The 14,017-nt window shown below is 37.5% G+C and overlaps 1 protein-coding gene across 5 annotated transcripts in view; it reads left to right on the forward strand.

Moving 5' to 3' along the window:
- Positions 1-775: 775 nt before the first annotated feature.
- The window catches only part of DDX46 (DEAD-box helicase 46), a 58,378-nt gene continuing 45,136 nt past the window's right edge, over positions 776-14,017 (forward strand). For 3 of the 5 annotated variants that reach the window (XM_022588836.2, XM_022588837.2, XM_089908446.1), the window contains exons 1-7: positions 778-942; positions 3,173-3,361; positions 4,660-4,803; positions 8,152-8,248; positions 10,569-10,734; positions 12,192-12,343; positions 13,405-13,518. In XM_022588836.2, the coding sequence (XP_022444544.1) occupies positions 926-942; positions 3,173-3,361; positions 4,660-4,803; positions 8,152-8,248; positions 10,569-10,734; positions 12,192-12,343; positions 13,405-13,518 (879 nt within the window). In that variant the 5' untranslated portion in view covers positions 778-925. Of the gene's footprint in view, positions 943-3,172; positions 3,362-4,659; positions 4,804-8,151; positions 8,249-10,568; positions 10,735-12,191; positions 12,344-13,404; positions 13,519-14,017 lie in introns of all 5 variants that reach the window. The other 2 variants (XM_089908444.1, XM_089908445.1) reach the window with 2 other exon arrangements.

The raw sequence follows: 14,017 nt of genomic DNA on the forward strand, positions 1-14,017 counted from the left end.
TGCAGCGTAAGTTCCACTAGGCAAGTTGTTCTTCGCCTTGACCAGACTGTACTTCAGAATCACCTGGGAAGCTTTAAAATTCCCAGTGCACTGGAAGCACTCCAGACCAATCAGATTAGAGTATCAGAATGGAACACACGCATCCGTATATGTATTTTTAAGCTCCCAAGCGCAGGCAATGTTGAGAACCATAATCTTGTGTAACGTATTTTTAGCTCTTCGTCCTCTTCACCAAGTTAACTCCTATTCAGTCTTCAAATCATACCTCAAAGGTCACTTCCTTAGGGAACTCTTTCTGAACCCCTTTCCTATGGTAGAATCTCTTTTCTGTTATATTACATCTGCTTGTGTTTTTGTTAATGCCTATGTCTGCCACGCGATTGAAAGCTCGTTGGAAGGTAGAACATGCCTGACACGTAACAATGTGTTTAAATGAATGCACGTAGAAATGATGAGAGTGAATGGAGATGTTTGTAGCATCGCTTAGATGTCAGTACACTTCCGGGGGCAGCTCGGGGTTGCTTATGGCGTTTCAGTGCCCCCTGTAGGAAAGACCCTCCCAGGGCTTGCATGGCGGCTGAGGCACCACCCTCTACCGCACCAAGGCGCGGGGGCTTCCGCGGCTGTGCAGGGAAAACCCGGCCGAGGCAACCTCTTTAGGCGCAGCCGGCACTGTGCGGCCTCCAGCCGAGAGGGGGCGCTGTGGAACGATAGCCGCTTCCGGCCCGCTTTTTCCTTCCTCCTGCCGCTGGCGCCACCACGTCCTGTTTTCGTTGCCCGCGTTCGGATGGTGGATACCGCTGTGGCCGCTGCAGCTTGTTAGTGCTGTTCCTCGCCCGGCGTGCTGAGGGTTGTGCGGCCTCCTACTTTGTCCGGTTCTCCTGCGCGTGATCCCGAAGGGCGCCGCTTTCCCGCGGCCTGCGGCATGGGCCGGGAGTCACGGTGAGACGGCGCGCTGGGCGGGCGAGCGGGCGAGTGTCTTCCTCAGGCGGGATCGAGGTGGCCGCGGGGCCGGGCCTGGCCCGGTGCGACCCCACGTGCGGCCAGCGCTGCCCGCGGCTACTAGAGGGGCTGGGGGACCTCGGCTGAGGCAGTGGGTGTGCTTGGGTCGGCAGCGGGCACAGGGTTCCCTTACACGGCCATCGGCCGGTTCGAGCCCTTGGAGCGGGAACACACCTCCGGGACGTCAACTACATCCCGCCATTTCCGCGGAGCTTACCCGTATCGCCTTAGTCAGTAGCGACCTCAGTTGAATTTCTCACCACTTCGCGTTTGCAACATTTCTTTGGCCCCTGTCGCTCTACTTTAGTTTTTTGTGCGCGTGTGGTATTTTCTTAATTGAAAGGAGCGTGTGGCCATTTTTACATTGCCTACAATACTACGTGACTAGGTTTGTTTTGGACTACAGTAAATGCTTGTTGCATGGGCATTTATTTCGCACATAGATTTAAAATTTCTTTGTTATGTGTTTTTTATCCTTTTTAAACTGAGAACTGGGAGGTTTTATTAGAACTCTGATATCTCTTCAACATTTCAGATTGTTACCTGGTTTGGGACCTTGAGATTTTTATCTTAAATGTGCGTATTTGCTTAATGTTTAGCTGTGACTGAAAGATCATTTATATCTAGGATATAAATAATAAGTAAGTAAGGTAATAGTAGTTTACTGAGATATAATTAATATTCAGGGAAATGGTCAACGCTTAAGGGTAGAGCTGGTGAAATTTAGCTCATATATGAACCGTGTAACCATCACCTGGATAAAGAGTATTTCCATAACTACAGAAAATTCGTGTAAAGGTCTTTTAAATCTCTGTGAAAGCATTGCTGTTCATCTGGCCACCCAGACCAGAAACCTGGAAGTGATATTTATTTGACTGATTCTTCTCTCTTGCTGCCTACATCTAGTTAGATACTGCACCCAGTCACCATTCCTGCTCTCCCTGACTTAATTCAGGCCCTAATCATTTATTACTCAGACTGCTACACCTGCCTCAAGTTACCTTCCTCTGATCTTGCGCTCCCAGTTGATTCCACACTGCAGCCAGAGTGACACTTCTGATATTAACATAAGATTATGTCATTTCCTTGCTTTCATGTCTGTTGGTTCTTACTGCTTCCAAGATGAAGTGAGACTCTTCAGCACAGCCTTCAGGGCCCTTCCCAAGAAGGTCCTTTCTATCTCTTCGGCCTTCTCCCCCACTTCTCTGCCTTGCCTTGCTTGTGTACTAGATTTGCTGTTGCACTTGACATTTAATTAGTCATTAAAATATCCAGAGTTTGACACTTCTCAACAGTTCTACACGAGACATTCTGATCCAAGTCAACGCTGTCTCTTACTTGGGCGATTGCTGTAGCATTCTGCGTGTTTTCCCTGCTTCTGTCCTTGCCTTTCTTTGGTTTGTTCTCCCCTCAGCAGCCAGAGTAATGCTTTAAAAATAGTAGGGAGGTTATGTCACGCCTCTGCTTAAAATCTTCCAATAGTTTCTCATCTTTTCTCAAAGTAAAAGAGGAAGTCCTTATAATGGCCTATAAGGCTCTCCACATTTGGCTACCATGCTGTACCTCTGACCTCATCTCATGACACTTTCTCTCACTCATTCAACTCCAACCACATCTGGTTCCTTGCTGTTCCTTAAACACACCAATCAAGGTTCCTCTTCAGGGTCTTTGCACTTACTGTGCCTTTTGCCTGGAAAGTTTCTCCCTCACATATCTCCATGGTTCCTTCCTTTACTTCCTTCAAACCTCTGAAATGGCACTTTATTAGTGAGGCCTTCTCTAATCACCTGTTGTAAAGGAGCAAACTTCCTACCTCCCACTGTCTCTCTTTTTCCTTTACTTTCATCGGTTTTTCTCCGTACCACCAAATACATATTGTATACTTATTTCTTTACTTGCCTGTCCTCTCTTCCTTTACCAGAATGCAAGCTGCTTGAGGCCCAAAGGCAGGAACTTGGTCTCTTTGGCTTACTGTCCTTCCTTCTTTTTCAGGACAGTATGCTGTAGCAGAAGAGTTCATTCTTTCCCCCTACTTTTAAAAAAGTTTACGTATAAGAAGTCCTTTCAATGTTTAATTTATCTGCTGAGATTCTTTTTAGAAAATAATAAAATAAATAAAATGTGATAGAAGCTGTGTTTGCTAAGCTTAATCTTTAACTTAATAATCTAGCCACTATCGGAAGCGATCAGCATCACGGGGACGCTCTGGAAGTCGATCTAGAAGTCGCTCACCCTCAGACAAAAGAAGTAAACGTGGAGATGACAGAAGGTCTAGAAGCAGGGATAGAGATAGAAGGAGAGAGAGGTCTCGTAGCAGGGATAAAAGAAGATCTCGGTCAAGAGACAGGAAGCGTCTGAGGTAAGACATTAATCTCCACAGGACTCTTGATAAATTGGACCTTCTCAGTTAAATCAGGCTTCTTCAAAAATTTTGGACTAGAATTTAGTGGCCCCTTTGCAGGCCCTCTGCTTTTACCCCAGCTTGTTTGATGAGGTACAGAAGTGATTTGCCTAGAACAAGAACTTTCAAACAGTATTTTTTTTCCCCTTTCCACTGTCATTTTCAAACAGTGAAGTAAAAGCTAATGTAATATGCCATCAGGGGGGTTCTAGTCTAATCCTGTCCCAAGAAAGCTGACCCCTGTCTTCAGAGCAACTGCTAGAGCTGACAGGAGAAGGAAACAGGGCAGAGCCATCTCCATACTCTGTTTGAAACTATTTTAAAGAACTTTTTTAGATTTAACCAAAGAACATCCTAATTTTTTTAAACTTGATTAAATATTCCATGGTACCACCCAAGCAGCCATAACTTCTGGAGGTAGAAAACAGTCTCTAAATAAAAATAATCTTCCCCACACCAAAAAAAGATTTCTCATAAAGTTTCTCATTAAAATGGGAAAGAAGACAAGGTTATACAGGTGCTGTGAACTGATCACAGAAAAAACTTTGACTTTATCTTTTTCAGACATTGGAAGGAGAGATTGCAAAAGTGTCACCTGGTACTTCGGGAAAATATTCACTCGTAACAATGTGGATAACACTAACTTATTCAATTTTATATTATGTGGTACCAGGAACAGTTTCATACAATTCAGTCAAGTACTTGTTAAGTGAAATTGGTCGTTAAAGATTTGGTCTTTGACTTTTTGGTGTGAAAGAATCATAAGATTTTAGAGCAAGAAGGATTTTGAGATTATTTGGGGAAGTCTCCATATTTTACAGATGAGGAAACTGAGACCCAGAGAGTTGATCTGCCCTATGTATGTCACTAATTAGTAGTACCAGGGTAGAAATTCTTGTCTCCTAATTTTCATATCTGTGATCTTTCCACAGCCCCATTCTGCCCATCCTTATACTTAGGTTTCAGCTGTCTTTGAAATTTAGATTTTCTGCTATAGGTCATAAATTTCAAACAGCTCTTGTTACATATTTCCTCTGTTTTTCAACAAACATCGCTTTGAAATTAGTATCATTTATTTCATTGACCACTTGTAAGGACTGGCTTTACTTGTTCCCTGTTTAGCTGATGTGATAGTTAATTGAAATCTGTCTTTAATAATGGTAGTAATTAAGAAGCTTCTTTCAACATGAGGCAGAACTATGGTCTGAAGTAGACGTTCCACTTGGTCATAGAATAAATGAAATGTCCCCTTTCAGGCGTTCCAGAAGTAGAGAGAGAGATCGAAGTCGAGAGCGAAGAAGATCTCGAAGTCGAGACAGGAGACGTTCGAGGAGTAGAAGCCGGGGCCGGAGATCCCGATCCTCCAGTCCTGGCAATAAAAGCAAGAAAGCTGAGAATAGGTAGGTTGGGAACTGTCTCTTTTCCCTACAGTTTTTTAAAAAAATCTTTATAAATACTGAATTTGGCTGCTGCCGTGAGCTGTTAGCTGAATTATTTCAATAGGTTATAAAGCTTGTAATGCTTTTAGAAAATGCTAGATTCTATTAGTTTTAACACTCATAATGCATTGTTCTTTTATTGAATATCTGCTATTAATGGTCAGAAATGCATTTTATATACATCTTTGTGGGAACTATGTATTTTCCTTTGAAATTATTTTCTTGGCATTTCCGATGTTGATTGACAAATAACTTTTTTACTCATGGTGTGTATTGCTGATTTGCTATTCATAATGGGTGAACTTTGCTTTTGTAAGTTAAATGTACCTGTTTCCTTAAGATGTCAGTACCATTCAATTTTGAGATATTATTTATGTCTATTAGACATAATACATTTACTCTTTTTGTTTCTCTTGTTAGTGGTTTGTTCTTTGCCATTATTGTTTCTAAAGTGGTGTCATGGGATGTATGGATTTGTTCTGTTTTCTCTGTTTTCTCCATATTAGTTAATGAGGATTTTTTCCATGTCATTTATTTTACTTTATAAATTTTACTTTTATTTTGTCAAGGTCAGTGTAATAATGCCCATTGGGATTATTTTAAATTTTAAAATATAAATTCAGAGAAATGAGTGAAATATAAACATGCAGTTTATTAAATAATTATAAAGCAAGATCCATGTAACTGCCACCAAAGTCAAGAAATAGAACATTTTCTGTACCCCCGGAAGCCCTGCATGTCCCTTCCCTAACCCAGCTCCCTCCTTCCCTATATAAAAACACTCCTGGGGACTTCCCTGGTGGCACAGTGGTTGAGAGTCCGCCTGCCAATGCAGGGGACACGGGTTCGTGCCCCGGTCCGGGAGGATCCCACATGCCGTGGAGTGGCTGGGCCCGTGAGCCATGGCCGCTGAGCCTGTGCATCCAGAGCCTGTGCTCCGCAACAGGAGAGGCCACAGCAGTGAGAGGCCCGCGTACACACACAAAAAAAACACTCCTGACTTTTGTGCTAGTAATTTGTGTCCTAATTGTTTCCTTATAGTTTTACCACCTGTGTGTATAACTGGAAAAAGAATAGTCTAGATTTATATGTTTTTTAACTTTACATGAATGAGTCTTGTCTTTTGCGTTTTTGCTCAACATCGAGAGTTATCTGTGTTGCTCATAACAGTAGTTTATTTTTATTGCTGAACACTATTCTGTGGTATAAATATACCACTATTTATTTATCCATTCTACTGAGATGGATGTTTGGGTTGTTTTAACTTTGGGGCTATTATGAACATTTTTGTATATATATCCTAGTATACATGTGTATGAGTTTCCCTTGGGTGTATATATATAGGAGTGAAGTTACATGGTCATAGAATAAACATAGCTTCATTTTAACTAAGTAATCCGAAATGCTTTCCAAGGAGTTTGTACTAATTATACTTCCAGCAGTATATGAGAATTGTATCCCTCCATACCCTTGCCAGTATTAGGTATTGTCAGTCCTTTTGATTTTTGTTTATTTGTTAGACATGTAATAGCAATATCATTATGGTTTTAATTTGCATTTCCTTGATTACTAATGAAGTTGAACACTTTTTCATATGTTTCTTGGTCATTCAGATTTCCTCTTTTCTAAAGTACATGTTTAAATGTTTTGCTCATTTTCCTATTGGGTTGTTTCTGTCGTTAAAACTTGATTTATAGGGGGGTTTTGTTTTTAAATATTCTGGATAGTTGTTTTTTGTCATTTATGTGAGGGGCAGATATATTACTCTGGTTTGTCTTTTTACTCTGTAATGATACTTTTGAGGAACAAAGACTTAAGAAAGAAGAAACATTCATAAAATGAAGAAAATTAATAAGATGATTGAGGAAAACCTGACAAGGGCAGTGTGAAAAAAGATTATAGGCTATACTCAGTCTAAACATAAAGGATTAGCATGCTGCTTTTAACAATATATAAAAAAGATAATACAATCATAAACTAGTTGGATTTATTCCAGGAATGGAAGGTTGGTTTAACATTGGAAAATCAATCAGTATGATCCTCTACATTAATAAGATTCAAGGAGAAAAGTCTTGGTTATCTAAGTAGATTCAGGACAAGCATCTTACTAACTTCAACATACATTGATGTTTAAAAGTTCTTAGCAGACATGAATAGAAAAGTATTTGATAAGCTGATTATAAAATTAGGAATGCAAAGGGCATAAACACTTTTGAAGAACAAGTTATGAGAGCTTGCACTACCAGGTATCAAGACTTGTCATAAAGTTATAGAAATTAAGAGTGTTGCTTTATTGTAAGGATAGACACGTAGATCACTGGAACCATATAAAGAACTCAGAATCAGATCCATGCATATAAGGTCATTTGATAAATGACAGTGGTGACATTGTAAATAGTAGGACAAAGATTTTCCAATAAATGGTGTTAGGGACATTTGCTATCCTTTAATAAAATAGGACTGGCTACCTCATTCTGTGCGCAAAAAGCATTTCCAAACAGATTAAAAACCAAATTAGATGGCAAAGCTATAAACTTTTTAGGAGTTTGTACTAGAGAATATCTTCTTTACCTCTAGAGTATCTTCATCAAAGTTGGAAAAATTTCTAAGATGCTTTAAAAAGCACCAATCATAAAGGAGGGAAAAAGGTCAACTAATTTGATTACATTACAATTAAGGGATTTTATTCATTATTAGATGCCCTAAGTAGGGTCAAAATGCAAGCCTATTGGGATTTTTTTTTTTTTTTTTTTGCGGTATGCAGGCCTCTCACTGCTGTGGCCTCTCCCGTTGCGGAGCACAGGCTCTGGACGCGCAGGCTCAGCGGCCATGGCTCACGGGCCCAGCCGCTGCACGGCATGTGGGATCTTCCTGGATCGGGGCACGAACCTGTGTCCCCTGCATCAGCAGGCGGACTCTCAACCACTGCGCCACCAGGGAAGCCCCGCCTGTTGGGATTTTAAATATTATTACATATATCAGTTGTCTTGTAGACTATTAATGTCTTCGTGTATTTCTCCATTTGTTAAATTTTAATTTTGTTATTTAAATTTTGTAATTATTTTTATATGCTGTGTCCAGTTTTCCTTTGGTCAATTTCCAGATATCTAATAATATTTGCAGTTAGTTTCATGGGATTAATTCTTCATTTTATTTCCAAAGTGTTTATTAATGGTATATAAAAATTCAGTTGACTCTTGGAAGTTTATTTCTTACATAAAAAGTAAAATACAAGTCTAAGTATTCTAAAATTAATGTTTCCAAAAACAAATAGATGATGTCCCTTTCTGTCTCTCTCTTTTTTGGTAGGTCTAGGTCCAAAGAGAAAACAGATAGTGGGGAAAGTTCTAAAGAGAAGAAAAAAGACAAAGATGACAAAGAGGATGAAAAAGAAAAGGATGCCGGTGTATGTTTACTAACATAAGTAATCGTATAATATCAAATTTGTTTCTGTAGTGACAAATTCTTATTTTTTAATGTTGTGTGTTTTATTTTTAAGTAAATGATAATAGATTTGTAAAATAAACAGGTAAAATAATAGTTGTCCCATGAGAAAATTTTTCAGAAAAAAGTTGCATATCTATACAAATTATCTAATTTTATGTGCAAAATGTGATCATACTATATGCACCATTCTGTGCCTTGCTTTTTGTCACTTTTAAATTATGAATTATTTTATCAATATGTAAGGTCTTAAGAGTAATAAATAGCAGTATACGAACTATCTAACTTAAGAAGTAGAATGCCTTTCTGTTTTCGTTTGTTAAATATTGGATATCTTTCTGTAGCTGCATACAGAGGTAGAGCTTGTTGTTTGTAATGCCTGCATAGTGTTTTGTTGAAAAAAAGTAGATGGATATTTAGGCTGTCTCCAGTCTGTAGTTATAAACAATGATATATTAATCCTTGTACACATGTGTTTTGTGAATATAGTATAGGGTAAATTGGTATCAGTAAAATAAATGACTTTGTCAATGGGTATATATATATAGCTTTCCCTCAGTATCCTAGGGGCATTGGCTATAGGACTCTTGCAGATACCAAAATCTTCAGATGTTCAAGTCCCTTATATAAAATGATGTAGTATAACTTACACATATCCTCCCTGCATACATTGTCATCTCTAGATTACTTATGATACCTAATATGACATAAATGCTGTGTGAATAGTTGTAAACATAATGTAAATGCTATGTGAACAGTTGCCAGCATGGGGCAAATTCAAGTTTTGATTTTTGGAACTTTCTGGAATTTTTTTTCCTGAATACTTTTGATCCACAGTTTGTTGAATTCTGAGGATGTGGACTCACAGACACAGAGGGCTGGCTGTATACATTTAACATTTTGATGAATAGTATCAAATTGCTCTCCAAAAAAGTTGTATAAGTTTTACAATTTTAGACATATGAAAATGTCTGTTTCTTCACATTCTTGCTAACATGGATATTTCAAATTTTAATTTTTGCCAGTGTAATTGGTTTCTTGTTATTTTGAGTTACTTATCTTTAAATATGAGTAAATATTTTTAAATGCTGTGAACATAATGTAAACTATTAAATAAGATATTTTAAGTTTATTTACTATTTGCACTTTTCTTAGAATGCCTAGTCATATCTTTTGCCCATTTTAGAATATATTATAGCTTCACTTTTTTTTCTTTTTTTTTTTGAGTTCTATTTGTTTAGTGTTTTTTTTTTTTTAAGGGACCTGCTTTCTGAGCGGTGTATCTAAGAAAAGATATAACACAAGAAGTCTGGGAGTCTGGTTTCTGATCTAGTTTCTACTAGTCTTGAATGAGTGGGGTGATCTTGAGAAAAACACATGAGCTTTCTGGGGCTCATCTTCAGAGAGGATGGAATTATTATAAAGGATATAAATTCAGGATCAAAGCTTTTTGTTTGTTTAAGAAGTAAACTTATTTTAAAAATACAAACATAATATAACTGTATTATAAAATACTTGGAAAGTCAGAAATAATTCTCTGTAATCCTAGGTGCCCAAAATGCCATCATCATTATCATTTATTAATATTTTCTTTGACTTTTATACATGTGTATTTCCATAACTACCTGTAAGGTAGCGTGTCTAAAATTTTGATTTCTATAATGCTTAATCTTTAAGTCCCTGATTATGATTGTGCAAATGATTTGCTCTCTCCTTTTGAGAGTATTATTAATAATCTTGATACAGGCTTTAGAATGGCTGTTCCTAGGAAACCTAGACCTAAAGGCTAAAAGATCAAAACTTCTTAATCATGTTGATAAATAGCTTTCATTTACTCAGTAATTTGTAATAGAAAATTGCTTTTCATGGAGGCAGTCTTGGAGGAGTTTGGAGGATTTAAAGTTGAGAATAACTAATAACTAGGGAACTTTGCTAGTTCATTTAGTTTCCACTTAGAGGGAGAAATTGAATTCATGTGTGCATATTGCTTGTAACTAAAATGAGATTAATTTATGGTGTTTGAAGTGTGTCTGCTTTCTTAGTTGAAGATGCTTTTTATTGTGATTTCATTTTGCTAGTTTATTCCTGAATATATTTAAAAGATGTATGATCTAAATCTGGTCTAAATTTAGGAGTTTTGTGTACATCTATTTTCAGGAGTTTTGTGTACATCTATTTTTCCATTTTTTATACTTTGGAGAAGTTATCTGGAATGTCACTTGGAGTAAAATTGTTGATCCTTATTTCCCTCTCTCTGTTTCTCTTTTTTTTTCCCCCCCAAGAACTTTGACCAGAATAAGCTAGAAGAAGAAATGAGAAAGCGAAAAGAAAGGGTAGAGAAATGGCGGGAAGAACAACGTAAAAAGGCCATGGAAAACATAGGGGAACTGAAAAAGGAAATTGAAGAGATGAAACAAGGGAAAAAGTGGAGTTTAGAAGATGATGATGGTATATTGATTTGTTAGACTAATAGACTATATAACAATTCATGTAGAATATTCTAGAATTATGAGTAATAGGCCATTTTTATTGTGGAAAAACATACATAATGTTTACTATTTTAACCATTTTTAAGTGTACAATTCAGTGACAATTAAGCACATTCACAGTGTTGTGCAGCCTTCACCACTGTCCATTTCCAGAACTAAACAAAAACTCTGTACTTCATTCAACAATAATTCTCCATCCTGTCCCCCTCCCGCCCATTTCTGGTAACTTCAAATCCACTTTCTGATTCTGTGAATTGCCTATTTTAGGTACCTCATATAAGTGGAATCATACAATATTTGTCTTTTTTGTGTCTGGCTTATTTCACTTAGCAAAGTGTCTTCAAGTTTCATCCATGTTGTAGCATGTCTCAGAATTTCCTTCTTTTTTAAGGCTGGATAGTATTACATGGTACATATATACTGCATTTTGTTTACCTATTCATCTGTTGCTGCATATATAAGTTTCCGTCTTTTGGGTATTGTGAATAATGCTTCTATGAGAATTGGTGTGCAACTATCTGATTGAGTTCCAACTTTCAGTTCTTTTGGGTATATACCTAGAAGTAGAATCACTAGTTTCATTTTGAGATTTTTAAACGCCCCTTTTAATGTTTACATTAAATTTTAAAATTGTATAGTAGTGTTTGGTAAGGATCACTGATTTTACCTTAGAGTGGAGAGTTAGGTGCTTATGGGCATAGTCAGTAAATAGCTCTTTAATTTTTTACTTCCAATGTTAGTAATGAGGGTAAGTTAAGGGCATGTTTTCAAGTCCCTCTGATTTTTTCATAAATTATAAGAGAAACATTTCCCCTCCACATCTGATATTGATGTTTAAGATTTTAGTAAAGTGGAAGAGTGTGAGATATTATAGGAAAAGGGAATTTTGCTCCATTTTCTCTGTGAAAATTCCTGTGAATTTTTCATTTTCTGTGAAAGTTGAACTAAATAGATAAATGGATTATACCTTTAAGTGGTGATGATATCTTAGTTATGTAAAAAACATTAGATTGTCTTTAAGAATGTGCTATTATTTTTTCTTTGTGTCATTTAAAGAAACATAATTGTAAGAAATAAACATACCATTTTAGCAGACAGAGTTTTTAGTTCTGCTTCTGCTAGTGTAGTTGTAAAACAATACTGGAGATCCATTTTTTAGACATATTAGTCTTTCTTCCTCTTTCAGTTTAATAATTTATAATTTATTTCTTTTATTAGTATTATTCAAAACTAATACCTGCTGGATTTAAAACCTTGCCAGTGTGAGTATTTGAACTGCGTTGTGCCTGTGTTAATTGGTAAGGAAGGTGTTTGGGTAGTAAGAGAAAAGGCTTTAATGGGGGGGGTGTGTGGTCTCATTGTGAAGTATTTCCTTTTGAAACACAAATTCAAAGAAAGTGTACTCTGATATTTTAGATGATGAAGATGATCCTGCAGAGGCTGAAAAGGAAGGAAATGAAATGGAGGGTGAGGAGTTAGATCCATTAGATGCTTACATGGAAGAAGTGAAAGAGGAAGTAAAAAAGTTTAATATGAGAAGTGTGAAAGGTGGTGGGGGAAATGAAAAGGTATGGAATTTTCTCCTATTTTTAAAGATTTACATTCCTAACTGGGTAACTTGAATTCATTGGTGCATTGACCTACTGCTGACATGCATGGCTTTATAAAGTTAATGATTTTGTTTCCTTCCCCATCTCAGAAGTGTCAGTGCTTTTCTAAATAGCAGAGATACTAGTGAATTTTAACTGCAAATGTTCTTTTAGAAGTCACTGTTAACTACCATCATCTTTGTTTAGTATTTTTTCTTACTTGTTGCCTTCTCAGTAGGTCCTCTTCAGTAGGTCCTCTTCAGTAAGCCCTGAATAGGTCCTTCTCCAGCACTCCCATCTTTTATGCTCCTGATCCTCTTTACTCTAGTTTTTCTTTTTCTTAAAAGCATTTATTACCTTTTGAAAAATTATATAAATTAATTTTTTGTTGTGTTTATTCCTTCTTCTAAAACCGTCCCAAGAGCAGTGATCTTTATCGTACCTGTCTTGTTTATTGATTTATCCTAAGGTCCCAGAATAGTATTTGGCTTGTTGAATGAGTGAAAAGTACCATTTAGTAGTATTTTTAAAATAAATTATATTACATAATATTATATAAAATTATATATTATATACTGCATTACCTATATTATTAATGTGTTACAAAATATAATGAAATTGTATTACATTAAAAAAAATTTTTTTTTAAATATTTATTTGGTTGCATCGGGTCTTAGTTGCGGCATGCAGGATCTTCGTTGCGGCATGTGGGCTTCTCTAGTTGCGGGATTGTGGGCTTCTCTAGTTGTGGCGTGCGGGCTCAGTAGTTGTGGCATGTGGGATCTTAGTTCCCCGACCAGGGATCAAACCCACATCCCCTGCATTGGAAGGCAGATTCTTAACCACTGGACCACCAGGGAAGTACCTACATTTTTAAATTCAAGCAAGTCAGTAAGGAGAAAGCAGACCACTTTTTGTTTTTTCATTAAGTTGTCACTAACAACTAAGTTAATTCAAATTATAAATTGTGACAGTTATCATTGTGTTTCATTTGGTGTATAATTTGTGTTTCAACTTTACATTTTATATTCTTTTTTTAGAAGTCTGGGCCAACAGTCACAAAAGTTGTCACTGTTGTCACAACCAAAAAAGCAGTCGTAGATTCTGATAAGAAGAAAGGTGAGCTAATGGAGAATGACCAGGATGCCATGGAGGTAATTATTCATTAATTTTTAAAAATTTATTTATTTATGGCTGCGTTGGGTCTTCGTTGCTGTGTGCGGGCCTTCTCCGGTTGTGGTGAGTGGGAGCTACTCCCCGCTGCGGTGCATGGGCCTCTCATTACAGTGGCTTCTCTTGCTGCAGAGCATGGGCTCTAGGCGCCCAGGCCTCAGGAGTTGTGGCACGCAGGCTCTGGAGCACAGGCTCAGTAGTTGTGGCACATGGGCTTAGTTGCTCCGCAGCATGTGTGATCCTCCCGGACCAGAGCTCGAACCTGTGTCCCCTGCATTGGCAGATGGGCTCTCAACCACTGCGCCACCAGGGAATCCCCCTTCATTCATTTTTGACTTTGTTTGCGATACTGTCCTAGAAGTATTTATAAGAAAGCATTGATGGAAGTGTGCTTTTCAGTTACTCTTAGGAGAAATTCTTGCTATTCTCAACAGTATTGTAGCCGCATATTCAAATTGGTAGAACATTCTAACATCTTTG

The sequence above is a fragment of the Delphinapterus leucas genome, chromosome 3 (genome assembly GCF_059928025.1).
Source record: "Delphinapterus leucas isolate spDelLeu-1000000601 "Yukka" chromosome 3, BTC_Dleu_Yukka2, whole genome shotgun sequence".
Lineage (NCBI taxonomy): Eukaryota > Metazoa > Chordata > Mammalia > Artiodactyla > Monodontidae > Delphinapterus > Delphinapterus leucas.